The sequence below is a fragment of the Ostrinia furnacalis genome, unplaced genomic scaffold (genome assembly GCF_004193835.3).
Source record: "Ostrinia furnacalis isolate ACB-3 unplaced genomic scaffold, ASM419383v2 OfSCF0451, whole genome shotgun sequence".
Lineage (NCBI taxonomy): Eukaryota > Metazoa > Arthropoda > Insecta > Lepidoptera > Crambidae > Ostrinia > Ostrinia furnacalis.
The window spans coordinates 970-28,681 of NW_021130690.1; the positions used below are offsets into that span (position 1 = coordinate 970).

The 27,712-nt window shown below is 41.1% G+C and overlaps 2 protein-coding genes across 4 annotated transcripts; both read left to right on the forward strand.

Moving 5' to 3' along the window:
• Positions 1 to 1,577: 1,577 nt before the first annotated feature.
• On the forward strand, positions 1,578 to 17,521 carry LOC114365581 (sorting nexin-4-like; the record flags this gene model as incomplete). The annotated part of the gene is made up of 7 exons (XM_028322192.1): positions 1,578 to 1,755; positions 2,111 to 2,249; positions 2,321 to 2,448; positions 2,802 to 2,964; positions 4,120 to 4,281; positions 14,272 to 14,386; positions 15,014 to 17,521. Coding segments are annotated over 7 exons (936 nt in total), but the record flags the coding sequence as incomplete, so codon positions are not given.
• A 1,308-nt stretch (positions 17,522 to 18,829) lies between these two features.
• LOC114365591 (uncharacterized) lies at positions 18,830 to 27,063 on the forward strand. Of its 3 annotated transcripts, XM_028322210.1 has the most exons (3): positions 18,869 to 18,941; positions 25,436 to 25,622; positions 26,853 to 27,063. In XM_028322210.1, exons 2-3 carry the CDS (start codon positions 25,446 to 25,448, stop codon positions 27,000 to 27,002), a joined length of 327 nt encoding a protein of 108 aa, XP_028178011.1. In that variant the 5' UTR covers positions 18,869 to 18,941; positions 25,436 to 25,445; the 3' UTR covers positions 27,003 to 27,063. The 3 variants fall into 3 exon arrangements, with proteins under 3 accessions (XP_028178019.1, XP_028178011.1, XP_028178004.1); XM_028322218.1 differs by lacking the exon at positions 25,436 to 25,622 and having other exon boundaries at positions 18,830 to 19,128; XM_028322203.1 differs by lacking the exon at positions 18,869 to 18,941 and having other exon boundaries at positions 25,320 to 25,622.
• The last annotated feature ends 649 nt before the right edge of the window (positions 27,064 to 27,712 follow it).

The following is a 27,712-nucleotide window of genomic DNA, read 5'->3' on the forward strand; positions in this document are numbered from 1 at the left end:
AATAATGTTGTTACTAAGAACATACTTCAACTCATAATGTTGTTGTTCAGAATAATTTACTTTATAACAGACATACTCGTATCTTTAAAAAAATCATATATAATTTAATAGAGTAGATAAGCATGCAGAGCATGCAGCATGAAAGCAAGCATGCAGCATGCATTGGTATCTCCTCGTCTCCGGCGCTGCGGGATGTGCAGCCCTTCCGCCATTGCGTAACGAGGCTCAGGCACCCACGCTTGCTTCCGCAGCTTCGGCTTTTTGGATCGCCATCGGCGCCTCGGCGACCAGCCTCAGCCGCTCCAGCTCACCCGGGCGCCTGAGCCTCGTTACAGCGGGCGAGGGCTGCCCTCCCTCCGCGCCTCCGGCTTTTAAATTACACTCTAGGGGTAGGGCAGACAAGACTACGTGGAGACGGTTTTGCAGCGATTCGTTTCTGTCACGTTAGTTTTGTGGCACAAAATATTGCCTGTTTTGGACCATTTCAAACTAATTTAATGTTAAAATACGATTTAATACGAATATTGACATCATGATTTTCAATAATATGGATAAATACACTTATGAGTAATGAATTTATGAAAACAAATATTAGGATACATCACATTTATGAATATTATAGTTATTTATTCGAATGATTATGAGTTTCGATAATTAGTATAGAAAAATATATGAAAACAAATATTAGTAAAAACTAAATGTATGATTAGTGATATTATGAATATCAATGATTATGTTTTTAAATATGTAGGTTTTAAATTTTTTATGAAGAATGATCATTATGATATCAAATTGTATGAGAAATATTTTCGGACCTCCAATGATAGGAATTGAAAAGTTATGTAAGAAAATGCGCTACCGGGGATGTGATCGGGATCCCTTCGGAGAGTGTGGCCCAGCGAATGCCTGCCTTCACATTATAAAAACGCTGCTGTCGCGCTTCTGACGCCCTAATGAGAAAGCGCTCTTAAGCACTACCTATAGCAGGGGTGGCCAACTTGATTAGACATAAGATCTACTGTTTACTAACGAAACCCTGGACGATTTACCACTTACATACTTCTTGAAATCTTAAATGAAACAGCATAGTTTAGTCAGGGTTCGAAATGATAATTATCAATGATAATTATCGTGATAATAACAGATAATTACAAGAAAATGCGCTCGTGAAAATGAACTGTATTCGAAATTTTTGAACGTGTATTTCCGCACTTTCGTCTAGTGGTGGGCGTTAATCAACATAGATAGTTATAAAACCTATCTATTTAGCTCCAAAGTGATCACTAGTTATCTAGCGTCAAAATATTTATCTATTTCCAAGCGTTATGCGACTAGCAATGGATAACTTGACAACAATCAGCAACCAAGAACATAAAGTTACATTTCTTATAAAATAATATGCCAAATCCTATTTTATACTGTTGATAATTATCTGATAATTAATCATGAAGCGTAATTATCTTGATAATTTCGAACCCTGAGTTTAGTACACAATCATGTAGTATTTATTGCCTTGCCACGATCGACCACCCCTGACCTATATATAGTGAGGTATAAAAATGTCACTGCTTTCACAGGTGCTATACGCGTGGCGTAAATCCGACACAACCGACCCAGAGTTTGTGGAGCGCCGCCGTGCGGGACTCGAGAACTTTCTGCTGCGGGTCGCGTCACACCCGAGGCTTTGCTTCGACGATCAGTTCATCAACTTCTTGCAGCAAGAACATGGCTGGCGGGAGACCATCACGGAGAGCGGTAAGAAAAATGTCCTATTAATAATTATGATGTGCTGTTTGTGTAATTGTAATGAGGTATAAAAAAATATCTATAAATTCTTAGAACAGTTGACAGCACAACAGACTATAAGTTGCCACTGTGTTTATCTTGATGTGCCGTCGTCCGTACTTTAAAAGGTGGTCAAAAATGTATTATTCTTTTATTAACGGCTCATGAAGTCAGTCTGCAGCTGAACTTTCTGATAAACTAATCGATCACGTAAAGTGACCTGACTTGATTAGTAAAAAAAAAAAAATTACTGAAATCAAAATACATAGCAGCGGGATTATTATAAAACACGTAAGTCAGTCATCATAATCAATTTTTATTGCAGGTTACAGATTACAAGCAGAAAATAAGCTGAAATCATTGTCAGTGTCAATCAGACTGAAAAAACCAGACCCAGAGATTGACAGCGTCAAGAACTACGGCCGGCAACTCGAAACAAATCTAGGCAACTTTCTGTATACTAGGTAACTTTGCACCTTAACCTTTTGACAATAGAGTAGTATTTGTATTATATTAATAGCGGTCTGAATTTCAGGTCAAAAATTATGGAGAAGAACTATGCCCTGTGTAAACTTCATGCGAACTATGGGAAATTATTCAGTGAATGGAGTGTGATAGAGAAAGAAATGGGAGATGGCTTGCAGAAGGCTGGACATTATTTTGGTAAATTCTCTTCTTAATCTATGTTCTACACAAATACAAATTAATTGTAACCAAAGTCTATTTATTTGATATCCAGTAGCTCACGAATTGACCAGAGTGTAACAATTTGCGAATTGTTTACATTCACATTCTTCGATAAACCACGTCTACTACAACTTTCGGCTTGGATTGACCGCCTTCATTCGTTTGTTATACTTTGATGACGTCATCGTATCTTGTCGTCACAGTTGTCATATAACTAGGCTGTAATAGGCGGGCACTCGCGCAATTTTTAGCGTACATCCTAGGACAGTGTCGCGCTCGTCAGTGACTTGGGACACCAAGTTATCTATGTTATTTCTTATTTATTTCAGATTCAATAGCAGACAGCATAGACTCAGTAGCGGAAGACGAGGAGCAACTAGCCGACCAGTTAAAGGAGTATTTATTCTACGCAGGCGCATTGCAGCAGCTGTGCGCTAACCACGAGGCGCTGCAACGTGCGTTAGAGTTGGCGCACGACACACTCAACAACAGGTATGCTGGAGGATTCTATCGGAGGACACAGGTAGCCGGAGAACTTGGGCGGAGGACACAGGTACCATGAGAACTATGACGAAGGACACAGGTAGCGGAAAACTCAAGCAGAGGACACAGCTGCAGAAATATAGCAGAGGACATAGCCTGAGAACTATCAGAGGACACAGGTAGTCTGAACAAAGGACACCGGTAGCTGGTGTACTTAAGCGGAAGACACAGGTAACTAGTGTACTCAAGCGGAGGATTCAGGTAACCAGTGGAGTCTAGCTGAGGACACATGTTGCCAGGGTTCTCTAACGGAAAAGGACCAGCTGAATGAGTACCTGTTTTACGCAGGCGCATTGCAGCAGCTGTGCGCTAACCACGAGGCGCTGCAACGCGCGTTAGAGTTGGCGCACGACACACTCAACAACAGGTATTAGAATATTTCAGTTCTATTCCCACCGCCGGCTGCTGCAATAGGGTATTTATTTGCCACCACCAATCAATTGACGTACTTTTTAAAACTGTCAAAACAAGACCCATAGATTTTGCATGGCATGGCATTAATTACGTTTTTAAGACCAGGATGAAGTGTTGTTCTTTAGATTTATTATCTTACTGTTTTTATTTTATCAGGATATACCGCTTAGTTTAAAAGTTATTACGTTTTCTTTACAATAAGTAATTGATAGAAAAAAAATTCTATAAAAAATTTAAAAAAATCTCAAAAATATTTTGACCTCTTTTTTGTCGATGAAAATAGGTCTAGTTTCATCTATTTTCATATGTACACTTTAACGTGACTCACACTATAGTCTGCAATGCAGGAGCGCAATAATTGCTCTTATTTGCAAGAGTCAAATGGAGCATTTAGCTTGCATTCCTTACGCTAGCCAAGAGGCCTGATTTTATCAAATTTTACCTTTAGTCTTTTTTATGACATCCAGAATTAGAGTGGAACTGAATTTATTATATTATTCTGCCGGAACACACGGTTCAATTCCTACCTACAACCCGATTAACTGTGCACCTGGCGGCGGTGACGTCACACTGACGCTCTGGTCCTCTGGTACAGACGGGGAGGTGTGCGGTAAAGTGGGAGGGAGAGTGCATTCCAGCAATAGCGTTTAGCTCGATCGGATTGTACATGCTTATGTTTTCAATCAACAGAATAGCGGAACGCAACCGCGCCGCGGCCGGCAAGTCGGGGCTACTGTCGCGCCTGTTCGGCACCACCGACCCCGACATCGTGCGCGACCAGGCCACGCGCGCGCTCGACGCCAAGATACACGACGACCGCGCCGCGATACAGGTTGCGCAGCGGGACCTCGAGTGAGTAACACAACCGCGCGACAACTATTGTAGTACGACTAGTGCGGGACCAGTAAAGTCTGGTCGCCGAGCATGTAGAATTTTGTCCAATGACCCCAAGCTACCCANTGGACGGCCCCTATTCCAAATGACCATGACATTGGGTTTGTTTACATTTGATATCGCTTCTCGTTGGCCGTACTTCAGTACGACTCGTGGTACGACTAGTGCGCGACCAGTAGGCCTAGGATGCACGCCGTGATAATCGATTTTACGTGATAGGTAATCCCATACACTTGACGTCTAAAATCATCGATGAGATTTTATCACGACGCGCATCCTAGCCTGGCTGGTCACGCGCGCGCTCGACGCCAAGATACACGACGACCGCGCCGCGATACAGGCTGCCCAGCGGGACCTCGAGTGAGTACACAACCGCGCGACAACTGTGATAGTCTGGTCTGTGAGCACGTAGAATTTTGTCCAGTGACCCCAAGCTACCCATCCTTATCGCTCGCGCAGACTCACACTCACACTCACTGCGGACGCCCGTCGCACAGTCGCGACAGCAATATAATTACGCGCGAGCAATAAGGATGGGTAGCTTGGGGTCATTGGACAAAATTCTACGTGCTTCTACGTGCACATACCGGGCTTTAGTGCGGGACCGGTAGCCTTATTCACGTAACAAAACAAACGACACCAAATCGCTGAGTTGCGATCTTATCGAGTAATCGTTCTATCGAAATGACCCTTGTGAATACGGATTTAGAACTGTTTTTCAATGGAACGACTTCTGAACGTCAGCGAGATTTTGACTGTGTCAAAATACGTGAATTATGCCACAGCAGGCCTAGGATGCGCGCCATGATAAACGTTTAACGATGCATTTTATCGATTTTACGCGATAATCGCATACACTTGACGTCTAAAATCATCGATGAGATTTTATCACGACGCGCATCCTAGCCTGGCTGGCCACGCGCGCGCTCGACGCCAAGATACACGACGACCGCGCCGCGATACAGGCTGCCCAGCGGGACCTCGAGTGAGTACCTACACAACCTACACACTTGCCGTCTAAAATCATCGATGAAAGGACAGTGCCAATCCATGTATGGAAGTTGGACCAAGTGCTGCCCAGAATGAAACCATAGTGCATTTTGTTCCTCAGGCCAATACTAATTTGTAAACCGAAGCGCACTGAAATCTATCCCTGGAGTTAGAGAAAAAAAGAGTTTTGTTTTGAATTATTTACATACACAATATCATCGATGTATACGTACTACGCATAAGTTTTCGCGATTGTGGCATTAAATAACACTCGCTATGTTGAACTTAACCATACTGCATCCGTACACCTTACTTTAGTAAGACTTCGACATTCTTTATAAGCGATCAAGTGCTGTTGCAGTAGTTTGGTTACTTGACAGAAATTAATTATTTTCAAAATGGAGCAAGAAGTTTTAGCTTACAATAACTTCAATAATATAATCGATTGTAATACACGAATAAACTGATTTTTTGTAAGGATAGAGAACTAAAACTTCTTGCTTCATCTTGGAAATAATGAATTTCTGACAACTTCCCAAACAATTAAAACAGCGCTAGATCGTTTATAAAGAATGTCTAAATCGCACTAAAGTAACGTGTACGGATGCAGTATGGTTAAGTTCAACATAGCGAGTGTTATTTAATGCCATAATCGCGAAATCTTATGCGTAGTACGTATACATCGATGATATTTTGTATGTAAATAATTCAAAACAAAACTCTTTTTTTCTCTTAACTTCAGGGACAGATTTCAGTGCGCTTCGATTTACACATTAGTATAGGCCTGAGGAACAAAATGCACTATGGGTTGATTCTGGGCAACACTTGGTCCAGACCCTGGCACTATCCTTTTATCACGACGCGCATCCTAGCCTGGCTGGCCACGCGCCTACCACTTGCCGTCTAAAATCATCGATGAGATTTTATCACGACGCGCGCAAGATACACGACGACTGCGCCGCGATACAGGCTGCGCAGCGGGACCTCGAGTGAGTACACAACCGCGCGACAACTATTGTAGTACGACTAGTGCGGGACCGGTAGCAGAGTAAATACAAACAAAATAATAAATAAATATCCCTGGACATTTTACACTGCGCTTCTAGTCCCAAACTAAGCAAAGCTTGTACTATGGGTACTAGACAACGGATATAAACATACTTAAATACTTTTTTTTTTGTAAATACATACATATTATACATAGAAAACACCCAGTCCAATACAAACAAATATGCATGGACCTATAAAAAAAGGCGGACGGAACTCGCGCTACAACAAAACTGTGACGCAAAATTTTGGCGTTTGTCTATTGTGTGAGTGAATTTAGGGATGCCATGTTAGCCAAAACATTTTACCCATTTATTTTAAGAAAAACATAGATCGGCAGATGTTACTTGGAAATGTAGAGAGAATTATTCCGTGCCATTTTAAAAGGATGAAAGGTGAATGCGTTGAGGTAGGCGCGAAATTTTCAATGTTCAAATTTTCTTACATTGTTTGCAAGTCAGTGTGTCAGGGTATGTACATAATGTTGATCAAAAATGATTCACGCAGTTACAAATTACGAATCTTGTGTACATTATAATCATAATCTTATGCATCATCAATATATTATTATTATCTNCAACCGCGCGACAACTATTAATAATAACTATTGTAGTACGAAGATACACGACGACCGCGCCGCGATACAGGCTGCCCAGCGGGACCTCGAGTGAGTACACAACCGCGCGACAACTATTAATAATAACTATTGTAGTACGAAGATACACGACGACCGCGCCGCGATACAGGCTGCCCAGCGGGACCTCGAGTGAGTACACAACCGCGCGACAACTATTAATAATAACTATTGTAGTACGAAGATACACGACGACCGCGCCGCGATACAGGCTGCCCAGCGGGACCTCGAGTGAGTACACAACCGCGCGACAACTATTAATAATAACTATTGTAGTACGAAGATACACGACGACCGCGCCGCGATACAGGCTGCCCAGCGGGACCTCGAGTGAGTACACAACCGCGCGACAACTATTAATAATAACTATTGTAGTACGAAGATACACGACGACCGCGCCGCGATACAGGCTGCCCAGCGGGACCTCGAGTGAGTACACAACCGCGCGACAACTATTAATAATAACTATTGTAGTACGAAGATACACGACGACCGCGCCGCGATACAGGCTGCCCAGCGGGACCTCGAGTGAGTACACAACCGCGCGACAACTATTAATAATAACTATTGTAGTACGAAGATACACGACGACCGCGCCGCGATACAGGCTGCCCAGCGGGACCTCGAGTGAGTACACAACCGCGCGACAACTATTAATAATAACTATTGTAGTACGAAGATACACGACGACCGCGCCGCGATACAGGCTGCCCAGCGGGACCTCGAGTGAGTACACAACCGCGCGACAACTATTAATAATAACTATTGTAGTACGAAGATACACGACGACCGCGCCGCGATACAGGCTGCCCAGCGGGACCTCGAGTGAGTACACAACCGCGCGACAACTATTAATAATAACTATTGTAGTACGAAGATACACGACGACCGCGCCGCGATACAGGCTGCCCAGCGGGACCTCGAGTGAGTACACAACCGCGCGACAACTATTAATAATAACTATTGTAGTACGAAGATACACGACGACCGCGCCGCGATACAGGCTGCCCAGCGGGACCTCGAGTGAGTACACAACCGCGCGACAACTATTAATAATAACTATTGTAGTACGAAGATACACGACGACCGCGCCGCGATACAGGCTGCCCAGCGGGACCTCGAGTGAGTACACAACCGCGCGACAACTATTAATAATAACTATTGTAGTACGAAGATACACGACGACCGCGCCGCGATACAGGCTGCCCAGCGGGACCTCGAGTGAGTACACAACCGCGCGACAACTATTAATAATAACTATTGTAGTACGAAGATACACGACGACCGCGCCGCGATACAGGCTGCCCAGCGGGACCTCGAGTGAGTACACAACCGCGCGACAACTATTAATAATAACTATTGTAGTACGAAGATACACGACGACCGCGCCGCGATACAGGCTGCCCAGCGGGACCTCGAGTGAGTACACAACCGCGCGACAACTATTAATAATAACTATTGTAGTACGAAGATACACGACGACCGCGCCGCGATACAGGCTGCCCAGCGGGACCTCGAGTGAGTACACAACCGCGCGACAACTATTAATAATAACTATTGTAGTACGAAGATACACGACGACCGCGCCGCGATACAGGCTGCCCAGCGGGACCTCGAGTGAGTACACAACCGCGCGACAACTATTAATAATAACTATTGTAGTACGAAGATACACGACGACCGCGCCGCGATACAGGCTGCCCAGCGGGACCTCGAGTGAGTACACAACCGCGCGACAACTATTAATAATAACTATTGTAGTACGAAGATACACGACGACCGCGCCGCGATACAGGCTGCCCAGCGGGACCTCGAGTGAGTACACAACCGCGCGACAACTATTAATAATAACTATTGTAGTACGAAGATACACGACGACCGCGCCGCGATACAGGCTGCCCAGCGGGACCTCGAGTGAGTACACAACCGCGCGACAACTATTAATAATAACTATTGTAGTACGAAGATACACGACGACCGCGCCGCGATACAGGCTGCCCAGCGGGACCTCGAGTGAGTACACAACCGCGCGACAACTATTAATAATAACTATTGTAGTACGAAGATACACGACGACCGCGCCGCGATACAGGCTGCCCAGCGGGACCTCGAGTGAGTACACAACCGCGCGACAACTATTAATAATAACTATTGTAGTACGAAGATACACGACGACCGCGCCGCGATACAGGCTGCCCAGCGGGACCTCGAGTGAGTACACAACCGCGCGACAACTATTAATAATAACTATTGTAGTACGAAGATACACGACGACCGCGCCGCGATACAGGCTGCCCAGCGGGACCTCGAGTGAGTACACAACCGCGCGACAACTATTAATAATAACTATTGTAGTACGAAGATACACGACGACCGCGCCGCGATACAGGCTGCCCAGCGGGACCTCGAGTGAGTACACAACCGCGCGACAACTATTAATAATAACTATTGTAGTACGAAGATACACGACGACCGCGCCGCGATACAGGCTGCCCAGCGGGACCTCGAGTGAGTACACAACCGCGCGACAACTATTAATAATAACTATTGTAGTACGAAGATACACGACGACCGCGCCGCGATACAGGCTGCCCAGCGGGACCTCGAGTGAGTACACAACCGCGCGACAACTATTAATAATAACTATTGTAGTACGAAGATACACGACGACCGCGCCGCGATACAGGCTGCCCAGCGGGACCTCGAGTGAGTACACAACCGCGCGACAACTATTAATAATAACTATTGTAGTACGAAGATACACGACGACCGCGCCGCGATACAGGCTGCCCAGCGGGACCTCGAGTGAGTACACAACCGCGCGACAACTATTAATAATAACTATTGTAGTACGAAGATACACGACGACCGCGCCGCGATACAGGCTGCCCAGCGGGACCTCGAGTGAGTACACAACCGCGCGACAACTATTAATAATAACTATTGTAGTACGAAGATACACGACGACCGCGCCGCGATACAGGCTGCCCAGCGGGACCTCGAGTGAGTACACAACCGCGCGACAACTATTAATAATAACTATTGTAGTACGAAGATACACGACGACCGCGCCGCGATACAGGCTGCCCAGCGGGACCTCGAGTGAGTACACAACCGCGCGACAACTATTAATAATAACTATTGTAGTACGAAGATACACGACGACCGCGCCGCGATACAGGCTGCCCAGCGGGACCTCGAGTGAGTACACAACCGCGCGACAACTATTAATAATAACTATTGTAGTACGAAGATACACGACGACCGCGCCGCGATACAGGCTGCCCAGCGGGACCTCGAGTGAGTACACAACCGCGCGACAACTATTAATAATAACTATTGTAGTACGAAGATACACGACGACCGCGCCGCGATACAGGCTGCCCAGCGGGACCTCGAGTGAGTACACAACCGCGCGACAACTATTAATAATAACTATTGTAGTACGAAGATACACGACGACCGCGCCGCGATACAGGCTGCCCAGCGGGACCTCGAGTGAGTACACAACCGCGCGACAACTATTAATAATAACTATTGTAGTACGAAGATACACGACGACCGCGCCGCGATACAGGCTGCCCAGCGGGACCTCGAGTGAGTACACAACCGCGCGACAACTATTAATAATAACTATTGTAGTACGAAGATACACGACGACCGCGCCGCGATACAGGCTGCCCAGCGGGACCTCGAGTGAGTACACAACCGCGCGACAACTATTAATAATAACTATTGTAGTACGAAGATACACGACGACCGCGCCGCGATACAGGCTGCCCAGCGGGACCTCGAGTGAGTACACAACCGCGCGACAACTATTAATAATAACTATTGTAGTACGAAGATACACGACGACCGCGCCGCGATACAGGCTGCCCAGCGGGACCTCGAGTGAGTACACAACCGCGCGACAACTATTAATAATAACTATTGTAGTACGAAGATACACGACGACCGCGCCGCGATACAGGCTGCCCAGCGGGACCTCGAGTGAGTACACAACCGCGCGACAACTATTAATAATAACTATTGTAGTACGAAGATACACGACGACCGCGCCGCGATACAGGCTGCCCAGCGGGACCTCGAGTGAGTACACAACCGCGCGACAACTATTAATAATAACTATTGTAGTACGAAGATACACGACGACCGCGCCGCGATACAGGCTGCCCAGCGGGACCTCGAGTGAGTACACAACCGCGCGACAACTATTAATAATAACTATTGTAGTACGAAGATACACGACGACCGCGCCGCGATACAGGCTGCCCAGCGGGACCTCGAGTGAGTACACAACCGCGCGACAACTATTAATAATAACTATTGTAGTACGAAGATACACGACGACCGCGCCGCGATACAGGCTGCCCAGCGGGACCTCGAGTGAGTACACAACCGCGCGACAACTATTAATAATAACTATTGTAGTACGAAGATACACGACGACCGCGCCGCGATACAGGCTGCCCAGCGGGACCTCGAGTGAGTACACAACCGCGCGACAACTATTAATAATAACTATTGTAGTACGAAGATACACGACGACCGCGCCGCGATACAGGCTGCCCAGCGGGACCTCGAGTGAGTACACAACCGCGCGACAACTATTAATAATAACTATTGTAGTACGAAGATACACGACGACCGCGCCGCGATACAGGCTGCCCAGCGGGACCTCGAGTGAGTACACAACCGCGCGACAACTATTAATAATAACTATTGTAGTACGAAGATACACGACGACCGCGCCGCGATACAGGCTGCCCAGCGGGACCTCGAGTGAGTACACAACCGCGCGACAACTATTAATAATAACTATTGTAGTACGAAGATACACGACGACCGCGCCGCGATACAGGCTGCCCAGCGGGACCTCGAGTGAGTACACAACCGCGCGACAACTATTAATAATAACTATTGTAGTACGAAGATACACGACGACCGCGCCGCGATACAGGCTGCCCAGCGGGACCTCGAGTGAGTACACAACCGCGCGACAACTATTAATAATAACTATTGTAGTACGAAGATACACGACGACCGCGCCGCGATACAGGCTGCCCAGCGGGACCTCGAGTGAGTACACAACCGCGCGACAACTATTAATAATAACTATTGTAGTACGAAGATACACGACGACCGCGCCGCGATACAGGCTGCCCAGCGGGACCTCGAGTGAGTACACAACCGCGCGACAACTATTAATAATAACTATTGTAGTACGAAGATACACGACGACCGCGCCGCGATACAGGCTGCCCAGCGGGACCTCGAGTGAGTACACAACCGCGCGACAACTGTTATAGTACGACTAGTGCGGGACCAGTAAAGTCTGGTCAGTAGAATTTTGTCCAATGACCCCAAGCTACCCATCCTTATCGCTCGCGCGTAATTATATTGCTGTCGCAACTTTGCCTCGAGTATAGTGTAAAGTACGGCCAACTAGCAGCGATACAAAAGGTCGATTCGACTGTCGAACTGACAATCTATTCTGTCTCTTCCCATCTCGTGTATTTGTCGTAATGTTTCGTTCTCCCGCCAAAATATGTCAAAGTCAAACGCCTGCTATTCCAAATGACCATGACATTGGGTTTGTTTACATTTGGTATCGCTTCTCGTTGGCCGTACTTCAGAACGACTCGTGGTACGACTAGTGCGCGACCAGTAGGCCTAGGATACACGCCGTGATAATCGATTTTACGTGATAGATAATCCCATACACTTGACGTCTAAAATCACCGATGAGATTTTATCACGACGCGCATCCTAGCCTGGCTGGCCACGCGCCTACCACTTGCCGTCTAAAATCATCGATGAGATTTTATCACGACGCGCGCAAGATACACGACGACCGCGCCGCGATACAGGCTGCGCAGCGGGACCTCGAGTGAGTACACAACCGCGCGACAACTGTTATAGTACGACTATAGTCTGGTCTGTGAGCACGTAGAATTTTGTCCAATGACCCCAAGCTACCCATCCTTATCGCTCGCGCAGACTCACACTCACACTCACTGCGGACGCCCGTCGCACAGTCGCGACAGCAATATAATTACGCGCGAGCGATAAGGATGGGTAGTAAGTAGCTTGGGGTCATTGTACAAAATTCTACGTGCTTCTACGTGCACATACCGGGCTTTAGTGCGGGACCGGTAGCCTTATTCACGTAACAAAACTAACGACACCAAATCGCTGAGTTGCGATCTTATCGAGTAATCGTTCTATCGAAATGACCCTTGTGAATACGGATTTAGAACTGCTTTTCGATGGGACGACTTCTTAACGTGTAAAATACGTGAATTAGGCCACAGTAGGCCTAGAATGCGCGCCGTCATAAACGTTTAAGCGCATTTTATCGATTTTACGCGATAATCGCATACACTTGACGTCTAAAATCATCGATGAGTTTTTAACACGACGCGCATCCTAGCCTGGCTGGTCACGCGCGCCAAGATACACGACGACCGCGCCGCGATACAGGCTGCCCAGCGGGACCTCGAGTGAGTACACAACCGCGCGACAACTGTTATAGTACGACTATAGTCTAGTCTGTGAGCACGTAGAATTTTGTCCACTGACCCCAAGCTACCCATCCTTATCGCTCGGGCGTAATTATATTGCTGTTGCGCTCGCACACTCACTGCGGGCGCCCGTCGCACAGTCGCGACAGCAATATAATTACGCGCGAGCAAAGTCTATTACTGGTAGAACCTCTACACTCTCTTTCGCCGAGCTCGAGGATGTGCTATCTCTTAAGGCGTTTTGTATCTCTGTTTATTAGCAGGTTCAAAAATAGAAATAAAAATAAGGTAACCCTTAAGAGGCACTTTAGCGTGTCTCCATATCTTTTAGTACACACAGTATCACTCATAATAGTCCAGCTATGCTGGCTATCGATAGAACGATCGATATCCTCATTATGTACTCACCCGTCACCCCCACCCCCTAAAGTTGCAGTTGTAGTTAAAAAGTTGCATTCCTAAATTGTACGCATACTTAAATTGTACACAGTTTTGGCAATAAAGATTAGTCTATTCTATTCGTAGCTTCAATTTCAGTATTAAGACTGGTTACTTCTGGTCTTGGGGGTTGATTTTAAGTAACAGGTTCCAGCTAACGAGAAGATTACAGTGTGTTGTAATAAAAAAGGGACCAACTTTGAGCTAGAAAAATTTACAGAACGTCAAATTCTATTGTTTGATTCAATACCTGCCTTGTGCTGTTAAAAAAAGTCATAAATCGTCATTAATGATCTTGTTTCTTTTGCCCAGGGAGTTTACGAAGAAAGCGGCGGTAGAAATAGAACATTTCCAGAAGCAAAAAGACAAAGACATCCACGAGTCCTTAGTGGCCTTCATCACGCTACAGGTCAAAGCTGCGAAAAAGGTATGTATGAAACACTACAGGGTGTTAGGTAAATGGGTATATGAGCCGACACTAGCCCATGTTAACATGGTCATATAAATGGTATGGTTAAGTCAGAAAATTGATATCTTCATTTTAATTATTTTATTTTTCATACAAATCGGATTTTATAAAATTTATTTTGTATGAAAATAAAAAATATAAAATGATGATATCAAATGTCTGACTTCACCATACCATTTATATGCCCATGTTAACATGGGCTAGTGTCGGCTCATATACCCATTTACCTAACACCCTGTATACATTATAAACAATAAATAGAAAATAAGGTTCTATTCGACATTCCAAACCCTATTTAAGTCACACCACTTACCTTAAAAATGATTAGTGAATAACGACACAACTGATATTTAGTCAATTTTGACACACAACATCTTGACATCATACAATGTTTATTTATTATGATGTGACTATTTTTAATTTCATTTTGAAAATTTAAATTACTGCTGACATTATGCAGACTGATTTATTCTATTTAACCTGAAACCATAAGGAACGATGACGAAAAAATCTAACAATACTTATATTGTTTATCGCAAAGTCGCAAACTCAACTTATGATATTTATATTAAAAATATTTTCCAGAACCTTCAAGCGTGGACGCAAATAAGAGAGTGTCTACAAAACATGCCCTGAGCGTGGTCACCCGTATCGCGGCATCTTCTTTCCAAGTGTGCACAGAAGCGTGAAGGCACTTTATTTAGAGGCAAGTTAATTTTAATGAACACTAGAAAAACCATGTACAGTTAGCGTGGAAAACATGCATGTAGCTTTACCATGAGTTTACGTTAAACGTCATGAGTGACTCAAAAAATCTATGAAGATTTTAGTTTATTACAGTAACCGCTAGGGGCAGTGTACAATCTGTCACACATTTCTTGTCATTTTTACGTTGTCCCTAATGAGCACATCTAATTTAAACTCATGGTAAGCACACTGAACCCTGTGAAAAAGACAATTGGTTGGTAACAGATTTATATTGGAGGACATTTTAAGTGAGTGCGCGTGGGGACTGCTTTTATAGCTTTCAATTGTCAGATAGTAAGTATTAATACGAAGAAAAAGTCTATGGCATATTATTGTTACGGTCTCCCAATGATAATCGATTTTCCTGTAAGTTCTAGTAAAAGTCCTTATACAGACAGAAGATATAACAAACGAAACTCAAAACTGAATTCAAGTCAAACCTGTGATTGTCAAAACAAAAGTTAAAGTGTGATTTTCAATATTTAGAACTGATAGATCAATAAGTTCTAAATATTGAAAATCACACATCTTTACTAAAGTGTAGAATCGTATGTAGTATCTTTTTATACTGTCTGCTGCAGAGTTATAACATTCCTTATCACTAGAAATTAAGGTTTTAATTTGAACAGCTGTACATATGGTGCCTTATCACAAGATTGCCTGACGATTACTTCTGACAATTGGAAGCCAGCCCTCGTGAACAATGTAACACACTAGGATAGATTCTAAACAATTTTATACGGTGGTTTTCACGATGTGTTTTGATGATTTAGCTTATTTTATAGAAAGCCTTTTTTTTCGTGTAGGTATCGTTCTAAAAAGCACGAGCGCTTGCGGTGTGTCAAAATGTTATATTACGATCAAACCAAAGAAAATAAATATACAGGGTGTTGATTTCAATCCTCTATCATGACTTATAAACGCATATCCATAAAAAAATACAAACGAAAGTATAATTTTTAGCGAATATTTTCCTTGTGACATCAACTGTACTCTAGCTCGCAATACTGCAATACGTTTACACTGCGGCACCATCGAGCTACGCGGATCGCTCGCTTATCATGTCGGATAGTACTACTGGAAGCCACGTAAAGTAGGTAGTGTAAATAGGTATTTTTCTTTGACTAATTAAAGTTAAAGTTCGTTTTAATTTTTTTCGAAGTCAATTTTTTACTGATCAGATTTTTGTGATCAGAATAAGCTACTTAATCAACTCCCTAAATATGGCGAGGATTGAAATCAACACCCTGTAACTATAGCAACTAGCTGCGCGCCCGGGACTGCCTATGAGATTGATATATTGTAGAAAGTAAACAACTCAAACTAAGTATATAAAATTAAAAAAAATCACGCAAATTCACCACGCCTTAGAAAAAGACAGTCACACATTCGCATTTTTAATATGAGTGAATATGGGTCAATATGGAAATAATAACAATAAAAATAATTACAAAATAATTTCTAAAATTTTATTAATTTTAGTGTCATTCACATTATTATTTATAACCTAACGAGTTCCACAATGTGTAAATATCATTCATAAAAATACAGTGGAATAAAATATAAAACAAAACCAAATTAAAACTGTATCTTAGTTATTTATTAGTATTTTTAATAATGTAAATCACGCTCAGTCATTAAATCCACAAAGACATATCTTTATTTATAACTAATTTCATTATTGTATGTCAGATTTTAATTAATTAATTTCTCACATTTGCCAACAGTCAATAAATACTTTAAAGATTGATCTCAGTCAGTATCAATATTTAGCCTCCCCTTCAATATATTTTATAAGTCGTTTGACAAAAGATCATTGTTCAAACCCCTTTCCTTGATAATCCGAGATTAAAGTTAAAAAAAAACATAATTCACTCTTGGCAAATATGAAAAAAGCTAATATAAACATTATGTATAAACGAGTATATGAAATGGTGAAGGTTTTAAAATGTATCTACCTATATTACCTATCTATTTAATATATTCTTAAAGAAAACAGTAGCCATGTGTGAGGGAATTCAGTTGCTTTACAGAATATATATTGTTATTATTAAGGCATATTTAATTAAAGCCAATGAGGAAAATTGTAGAAACATGTTCACTGTCGATTTATTTAAAGTTTTTAGCGCTCATACAATCATAATATTTCCAAATTGGTATTGTGTGGATCACATACACCAAAATACTGTCAGTTTTATGTATTCCATTGATAAATATAATACATTTTGATGTTGTCATGTCTTAGTTAGAAAAAACTTGCTAAAGTGCGCTAGAATTCTCCAAAAATGCTTTCAAATACTCAACTGTGATTTTAAGACCAACTCAATACGTAGATAGATTTTGTATTGTAAAGAGGTACCTGTAGACTAAGTGCCGCTATATTATTATCATTTAGCTAGTTCACCTTTTTGAATATTTATTTATGTTGATTATTTAACCTTTATTGTGAAATGTAGTTTTCAATAAAACATCGATATTTTGTAATCCGTTTGTTTTTGTTAAATCATGGCGCCATAAAATAGTAATTCTCGATTTATTGAAACTTTTGTGAAAATTAAACTACAAGACTTGTATCTTAAAAATCGCGAAACACATTAATATCTTTATTGATCTAATCTTGAAAAGTTTTGATTCATGCTCCTGTAGTCCCTTTTCAAGGTACAGACAACAACCCATGTGCAATTTACCACATTTTTTTTTAATTTAATTAGTTTTTGTGGGTTTCCCTTGCACTTACACCTAATTAATATTGTAATGTCCTTCTGAGGGAACAGTTACGTGTCGTCACGCCGTTAGCCACCAGCTGTCATATTGTCATTGTCACACGGCGCTAATTGCCGTAGTGCCATCGATTTATCGATCACATGTGTGTGGAACATTCCGCGCAAGGTAATACTTTCCTAGATGATTTTAATTGAAAATTGAAATAGTTTTTTGTAAAGATTTACCCTCCTTTGGAAACTATCACTAAACCAACTTTTTTCTTAACACCGTAAGCAAATCAACACAATTGAACCCCAGAAAGGCCATATCATGTGTCAGCTACGGATACACACGGAGAGAATTGGAGCAACATGTTGCGGAACATGTCGCTGACCAACTAGGTGATGTTCCTGGGAACAATGTTTTATTCACAGAGTGTCAACACGAAATAATTATATCCTGGGCCACGTGGAATGTTGCGCGAAATACTGAGGGTCAGTTTGGGGCACTTTGAAAACGTTCGTAGCTTAAAGATTTGATAACCCATAACAACGCTGCAATCTACACAATCGCTCGTTTTTAACTCCTGTATGTCCAGGATCTACAGATGGCCAACCTATAGAGCGTTTTTGGTATAAAAAATATTTTTAGTTCAGAAGATTTTGTGAGCTTTAAATATGCTGACGATCTATTACTTTACCACCATGTTAGATAACATAATATTTACTCTACATTAAATGCATTGTCATAATTTGCTCATCATCATCATCATTTCAGCTATAGGACGTCCACTGCTGAACATAGGCCTCCCCTAATGCTTTCCACGTTGATCGATTGCTCACTAAAGTGCAAATAAAATAATATCGCAATTATAACAACTCGTGTATAACGGACAGTTGACCACCCCTGTGCCATCAATTATTCGGAGCTTCGACATTGAATCGATGGGAAGTAGGTCACTCATATAAACAACACCGTCTAATACAGACCTGTCATGTCCCTTCAATAAAGCTGTCTTAGTACGTGGAACTTAAACTATTAAGTGTTTGTAAAAGTCAAGAAAATCCGTGACAATGAAGACCCAGCAAGTGGGCGTGGACTACTGGGCAATGGGCAAGGCGATGTTTGTGTATATGGCCCTAACGGCTATGTGCTGGGTCATGCTCCGGCTTTTTAATGCTGTGTTCATGCTGCCGAGGCGCCTGCGCACCCAGCAGCAAAACATACAGAACACCCTGGAGGAACTACAGGTGAATATCTACACTGTTACTCTAGCTATAACAACTACATGATGATTCCCACCTCTCGTTCCCACAGCTGCAACTCCTGTGTAGCCAGGATCTACAGCTTGACCGCCTATAGCTATAACAATTAGTTTACACTTAAAAGTCTTGTTCAAGAACGCGCAACAGCTGGAGTTTGTTTTGAAAATTTTCACTTTCTCGGACGTGTAGTTAAAAAACGAGTAGGAATTAGAAAAAATATTTAGAACAAAGATCTAAAATATTTATTGGCTTTCATCGCGTCATAGATATTTTATTTTATTATTTTATTTATTTATTTTATTTTGTTCGGAAAACATACAGTGAAACAATAATAGATTAACCACTGCTTAAGAAACTATACACCATTTACATGTTTTCGCATATGTGTATGTATTTTTTCTGTATGAAGCACCATTTTAAAGATATTAGCAAAAATCTCAAAAGTGGGATCTTTACTTTAACCCCCTTCCCCCACCCATAGAGGCGGGGACTTTTAGTACGTTTACTCACTAAGCATCCTGAACCAATTTCTGGAGAAATTGCTTAGGCACCAGTTCACGCACTCTACACCCCCTTTTTGGTCACTTTTTGAGTAGACTACACGGTGTTTGGGTGGTAACCATGCAGTTACGGTTTAAGGCAAGTCTGAACCAAGCTTTAAAATCTCCTCGTGCCTATGAAGTAAGGCTCGGTTTCCACCAAACCTTTTCATAAATCGCGAGTCATATTTTGACTGCTCAAAAAGTCAATTTACTTGGATTTTCACTGACTTACGACTGTCAAAATCTCTTCAAAATTACTACTAGGTACTAGGTACTTGGTAGCCGCGTCTTCTAGGCACACCTAAGCGTGTACAGTCAGCATCAAGTAGTGACGCCCAAAGTAGTCAAATGGTTTGCAACGGGTCTTTGTTACAATTGGAATTAAGTTGTGTTGTCCACTTTTTGACCACTTTGAATGTCACTAACTATTTGACGCTGACTGTTACGAGGGCTNCGTCGCACAGTCGCGACAGCAATATAATTACGCGCGAGCAATAAGGATGGGTAGCTTGGGGTCATTGGACAAAATTCTACGTGCTCACAGACCGGGCTTTAGTGCGGGACCGGTAGCCTTATTCACGTAACAAAACTTCAACGACACAACCCAGACCTCGAGTGAGTACCACAGTTATAGCACAGAATAATAATAAGTACTACCAGGCCTGTTCATCTCCGCGAGTTTGCATCGAAAACAAAACACGCGCGACTACCCTTCCTGCGGTACCTAATCGACAGGACAATCACGAGCGAGTATTGACGCACGCACGTGTATTCTTCACCCATTTGTATTGTAAAGACAATAAACCATATTATGTAAAAACGCGAAAAAAAAAACAAAGTATAATTCATGCTTATTCATGTATTTCCTCCGCCATTTTCCGCAGTTTGACACCTCACGTCATACATCATTTTACCGAAGTCAGCCCTATAGCTTCGGCGCAGTACCGATCACTGACGTTTGTCAACAAAATGCTGCTCGACTCTTGAGACAAGCTAAATTACACCATATTGTTAACGACATTGAGCATACATTTTTTTATATACCTTCGCAAAGAAAATCCTGTACGTAGTACTTATTATTATTCTGTGGTACTACGTTCAGAAAGTCTACTCAATGTCGTCAACAATATGCTTGTCTCAGAGTCGAGTTTAATTTAGCTTGTCTCATGCCCGTTTTCACCATCAATCCCTAATTTTTAAGTGACCCCTATGGTAACACATAACAGGCATTTTGTTTTCATAGAGGTCACTTAAAAATTGGGGTTTGATGGTGAAAACGGGCATCAGAATCGTGCACTGTTTCGTTTTCATACGTCAGTAATCGGTACTGTGCCCATACAATAAGAAGCTACTGTGTGGAGGCAGATGGAGATCAGGCGCGTATTTTTTCTTCTTTCCATAGCGAATATTTATTTGCAATGGGTGAAGAATAGGCGCGCGTACGTCACTCACTACTCGCTCGTGAATCCCTTATGAATTAAACCCGCCGGCGCGGCGACTTGTTTTCTATGCCCACTCAGGGAAATTAACAGGCCTGTTTATTACGTATCTCATTGAACTTGTTTTCTTAACCCAGGGAATTTACCAAGAAGGCGGCGGTAGAAATAGAACATTTCCAGAAGCAAAAAGACAAAGACATCCACGAGTCCTTAATGGCCTTCATCACGCTACAGGTCAAAGCTGCGAAAAAGGTAACTATCATGCTAAAATAAGAGAAAACAAGAAGCTTATGTCACATTTAAGCCACGCTCCTTACCCTATAAATGATTAGTGAATAACGACACAACTGATATTTAGCCAGTTTTGACACACGACATCTTGACAGCTTTGAAATCATGCAATGTTTACTATTATGTGACTATTTTTAATTTCATTTTGAAAATTTAAATTACTGCTAACATTATGCAGACTGATTTATTCTATTTAACCTGAAACCATAAGCAACGATTACGAAAAAATCTAACAATACTTGTATTGTTTATCACAAACACAACTTATGATATTTATACTAAAAATATTTTCCAGAACCTTCAAGCGTGGACGCAAATAAGAGAGTGTCTACAAAACATGCCCTGAGCGTGGTCACCCGTATCGCGGCATCTTCTTTCCAAGTGTGCACAGAAGCGTGAAGGCACTTTATTTAGAGGCAAGTTAATTTTAATGAACACTAGAAAAACCATGTACAGTTAGCGTGGAAAACATGCATGTAGCTTTACCATGAGTTTACATTCATGTAAACGGTAATGATTCAAATGTCATCGGTAATGAGTGTTTCAAAAAATATATGAAGATTTTAGTTCTTAAAAAGTAACCGCTAGGGTCGCTGTACAATCTGTCACACATTTCTTGTCATTTTTACGTTGACCCTAATGAGCACATCTAATGTAAACTCATGGTAAGCACACAACCCTGTGAAAAAGACAATTGGTTGGTAACAGATTTATATTGGAGGACATTTTAAGTGAGTGCGCGTGGGGACCGCTTTTATAGCTTTCAATTGTCAGATAGTAAGTATGAATACGAAGAAAAATTATATGGCATAAGTATATTGATGATCGATTTTCCTGTAAGTTCTAGTAAAAGTCCCAGACAGAAGATATAACAAACGAAACTCAATACCGAATTCAAGTCAAACCTGTGATTGTCAAAACAAAAGTTAGTGTGATTTTCAATATTTAGAACTGATATAGATCAATAAGTTCTAAATATTGAAAATCACACATCTTTACAAAAGTGTAGAATCGTATGTAGTATCTTTTTATACTGTCTGCTGCAAAGTTAAAACATTCCTTTGTCACTAGAAATTAGGTTTTAATTTGAACAGCTGTACATATGGTGCCTTATCACAAGATTGCCTGTCATTACTTCTGACAATTGGAAGCCAGCCCGCTTGAACAAACGTAGTAAACTAGGATAGATTCTAAACAATTTTATACGGTGGTTTTCACGATGTGTTTTGATGATTTAGCTTATTTTATAGAAAGCCTTTTTTTCGTGTAGGTATCGTTCTAAAAAGCACGAGCGCTTGCGGTGTGTCAAAATGTTATATTACGATCAAACCAAAGAAAATAAATATACAGGGTGTTGATTTCAATCCTATCATGACATATTATAAACGCATATCCATAAAAAAATACAAACGAAAGTAGAATTTTTAGCGAATATTTTCCTTGTGACATCAACTGTACTCTGGCTCGCAATACTGCAATACGTTTACACTGCGGCACCATCGAGCTACGCGGATCGCTCGCTTATCATGTCGGATAGCCTATTGAAGGAAGCCACGTAAAGTAGGTATTTTTCTTTGACTAATGAAAGTTAAAGTTCGTTTTAATTTTTTTCGAAGTCAATTTTTTACTGATTCGTGATCAGAATAAGCTACTTAATCAACTCCCTAAATATGGCGAGGATTGAAATCAACACCCTGTATGGCAACTAGCTGCGCGCCCGGGACTACCTGTGAGATTGATATATTGTAGAAAGTAAACAACTCAAACTAAGTATATAAAATTCAAAAAAAAATCACGCAAATTCATCACGCCTTAGAAAAAGACAGTCACACATTCGCATTTTAATATGAGTGAATATGGGTCAATATGGAAATAAATAACAATAAAAATAATTACAAAATAATTTCTAAAATTTTATTAATTTTAGTGTCATTCACATTATTATTTATAACCTAACGAGTTCCACAATGTGTAAATATCATTAATAAAAATAACAGTGGAATAAAATATAAAACAAAACCAAATTAAAACTGTATCTTAGTTATTTAATATTATTTTTAATAATGTAAATCACGCTCAGTCATTAAAACCACAAAGACATATCTTTATTTATAACTAATTTCATAATGTATGTAAGTTTTTAATTATTTAATTTCTCACATTTGCCAACAGTCAATAAATACTTTAAAGATTGATCTCAGTCAGTATCAATATTTAGCCTCCCCTTCAATATATTTTTAATATATTTTNTATATTTTATAAGTCGTTTGACAAAAGATCATTGTTCAAACCCCTTTCCTTGATAATCCGAGATTAAAGTTAAAAAAAAACATAATTCACTCTTGGCAAATATGAAAAAAGCTAATATAAACATTATGTATAAACGAGTATATGAAATGGTGAAGGTTTTAAAATGTATCTACCTATATTACCTATCTATTTAATATATTCTTAAAGAAAACAGTAGCCATGTGTGAGGGAATTCAGTTGCTTTACAGAATATATATTGTTATTATTAAGGCATATTTAATTAAAGCCAATGAGGAAAATTGTAGAAACATGTTCACTGTCGATTTATTTAAAGTTTTTAGCGCTCATACAATCATAATATTTCCAAATTGGTATTGTGTGGATCACATACACCAAAATACTGTCAGTTTTATGTATTCCATTGATAAATATAATACATTTTGATGTTGTCATGTCTTAGTTAGAAAAAACTTGCTAAAGTGCGCTAGAATTCTCCAAAAATGCTTTCAAATACTCAACTGTGATTTTAAGACCAACTCAATACGTAGATAGATTTTGTATTGTAAAGAGGTACCTGTAGACTAAGTGCCGCTATATTATTATCATTTAGCTAGTTCACCTTTTTGAATATTTATTTATGTTGATTATTTAACCTTTATTGTGAAATGTAGTTTTCAATAAAACATCGATATTTTGTAATCCGTTTGTTTTTGTTAAATCATGGCGCCATAAAATAGTAATTCTCGATTTATTGAAACTTTTGTGAAAATTAAACTACAAGACTTGTATCTTAAAAATCGCGAAACACATGAATATCTNTAATATCTTTATTGATCTAATCCTGAAAAGTTTTGATTCATGCTCCTGTAGTCCCTTTTCAAGGTAAAGACAACAACCCATGTGCAATTTACCACATTTTTTTTAAATTTAATTAGTTTTTGTGGGTTTCCCTTGCACTTACACCTAATTAATATTTTAATGTCCTTCTGAGGGAACAGTTACGTGTCGTCACGCCGTTAGCCACCAGCTGTCATATTGTCATTGTCACACGGCGCTAATTGCCGTAGTGCCATCGATTTATCGATCACATGTGTGTGGAACATTCCGCGCAAGGTAATATTTTCCTAGATGATTTCAATTGAAAAGTGAAGTGAAAAATGTTTTTGAAAAGAAAAGATCCCTCTTTCGAAACTGTCATCAAACCATCTCTTTAACACCGCAAGAAAATTAGCTCAATTAAGAAACCATATCGAAGGTAATCGAGACCTCGAGGTCATATTTAGTTTATGAAGATTTGATTACCCATAACTTATCCGTCCGTCCAATTTTTTCCTTCATAGCCCTTTTCTAACTCGGTATCCAGGATCTACTGGTTGGTCGTGGACCTAACCAAATATATTTTTGCAATAATAGATTTTGTGTTCTTAAAATCCTCTTCTATTGAATATGCGTTTTATAGCGACGATTTATTTGCCACCATATTAAAATACCAACAAATTTTCCTATTTACTTGTCATTAAAATGAATTTTTGTATTTGTTCAATAGATTGCAAATAAAATAATAACGCAATTATAACAACTCGTGTATAACGGACAGTTGACCACCCCTGTGCCATCAATTATTCGGAGCTTCGACATTGAATCGATGGGAAGTAGGTCACTCATATAAACAACACCGTCTAATACAGACCTGTCATGTCCCTTGAATAAAGCTGTCTTAGTCTTAGTACGTGGAACTTAAACTATTAAGTGTTTGTACAAGTCAAGAAAATCCGTGACAATGAAGACCCAGCAAGTGGGCGTGGACTACTGGGCAATGGGCAAGGCGATGTTTGTGTATATGGCCCTAACGGCTATGTGCTGGGTCATGCTCCGGCTTTTTAATGCTGTGTTCATGCTGCCGAGGCGCCTGCGCACCCAGCAACAGAACATACAGAACACCCTGGAGGAACTACAGGTGAATATCTACACTTTAGTATACATTTACACTAACTATAGCAATTAGTTTACACTTAAGCCTAGGCGCAGACCAACGACTTTTAGATGGCCGATAGTTGAGTCGGGCTGATAATCAGTATGGACGTATATGAAAGTGCGCACATTACACCGATTTGAAATCCGCCGATTCTTCATACAATTAAAATCGGGCCCACCCAACTATCGGCCAACTAAAAGTTGGTGGTCTGCGCCTAGGCTAAAGATCTTGTTGAGGAACGCGCAATAACCGCGCGGTTTTTGGGTGGTTCTCTTTGGAGGTAACGTTTGCAGTTACGGTTGATGCAAATGTACGAGAACTACACAGCTACCGCGCAATTATCGTTGTCTGAACCAGGGTTTAAAATCTCCTCGTGCCTGTAAAGTAAGGCCCGGTTTCCACCTAACCTTTTGGTAAATCGCGAGTCATATTTTTAATGCTCAATTGACTTAAAGTAGGCGCACACCGTTGATTTTTCGTCTGCCGATAGTTTAGTCGGGCAGTTGATCAGTATGAGCATGTATGGGAGTGCGCACACTACGCCGATTCGATTTGGCCGATTCTTCATACAAATTAAAATCGGGCACAACTATCGGCCAACTAAAAATCAACAGTGTGCGCCTACTCTTAGATTTCCACCGACTTAAGACTGTCAAAAGCTCTACCTACTGAATAAAATATTACATAGGTATTACTACTAGGTACTTGGTATCCGCGTCTTCTAGCACACCTAAGCGTGTACAGTCAGCGTCAAGTAAAGACACCCAAAGTATTAGTCAAAAAGTTTGCAACGTGACTTGGAATAAGGTTTTGTTGTCAACTTTTTGACCACTTTGGATGTCACGAAGTATTTGACGCTGACTGTACCACACATATACGTATACGGGATGACAGTGCGCCCATGGTGACACGTTGTGACATCGTGTCATGCAAATTTTTGACTTACATGAACATCGTAAAAATACGCGACAAGTTGTCACGTAGTTGAAGAAATATCAGAAAGAAAACCTATCACTAAAAAAAATACGAGGTGCACTGTCAGTAACATAGTGTAACAACTTGAAAAGTTAAAATATTCAAGATTGGCAACAATTTTCAAGATTTTTTTTTGCAATAGGAATTGCAGTTTTCTTTTGTTATCTCGTTGTAATTAATGTAAATTAACTGTCTCCACCTCACAGTATACCTACTAAAACAAAACATTGTTTTTAGAAACGATTCCCCGACTTAAATATCACGGAAGAAGACCTCAAAAACGCAGAAAAGGAACTTGAAGAGTTCACTCGAGAAGAGAAAGACAAAGAAAGAGAAAGCAAGAGTGAGGAGACGCCACAAATAGAGGAAGACAAAAAAACAATATAACAAGTAGAGTACCAACGCACACCGCACTCACTACCTATTTATTTATTACTGAACGTTGAGGTAGGAACACAAATATTTTCCTATGTATTTAAATATTATTAACTTATTATTACATATTTATTAATTATTAACATGTATTATTTTTAAAATTATAAAAAACTTGAAAAAATCGAACTGCCTAAGGCGGGAATCGAACCCACGACCTTCCTCTTGCCGGGCGACTGCTCTTAGTTTTAGATGCAACTCTTAACGACTAAAAAAATTAAATAACAACATGTAATGTATTATTTTTAAAATCATAAAGGCGCGCACGCACGTTTGACTGTTGTCACCTTATAAGTACCATATTACGTTGTCTCTCTTTTTCTCTTTATAAAAGTGTAAAAGAGAAAGATATTATACTGTCACGGTGACAAAGAGACACCCGTGCGCGCATAGCCTTAAATTCCGATTCTAAAAATATCTCCGAGATTGCATCATTTTGCAACTGAAATGTATATCCAGTTTCCGCGAATTCCTCAATTCAATATTCCCATTTCTCGCTGCGACGGCATCTCCCCGGTTCTAAATCTAATCTCCATTAAATCAACCCCTGCTTTTTATAGCTGAGGGGTCGCAAGCTCGCGCAGTCCGCCGCCGTGCCGCCAGGTGACGCTACGAGCTTTAAGCTCGAACCGGCCGAGGCGTGGTGAGCTTTCGTCTCTATCGAT

Excerpts from the sequence above, each read along its gene's own strand:
- LOC114365591 (XM_028322218.1), top strand. The coding sequence starts at position 18,952 with ATGAAGACCCAGCAAGTGGGCGTGGACTACTGGGCAATGGGCAAGGCG. Across the intron at positions 19,129-26,852 it reads ACACCCTGGAGGAACTACAG|AAACGATTCCCCGACTTAAA; the intron begins GTGAATATCTAC and ends CATTGTTTTTAG.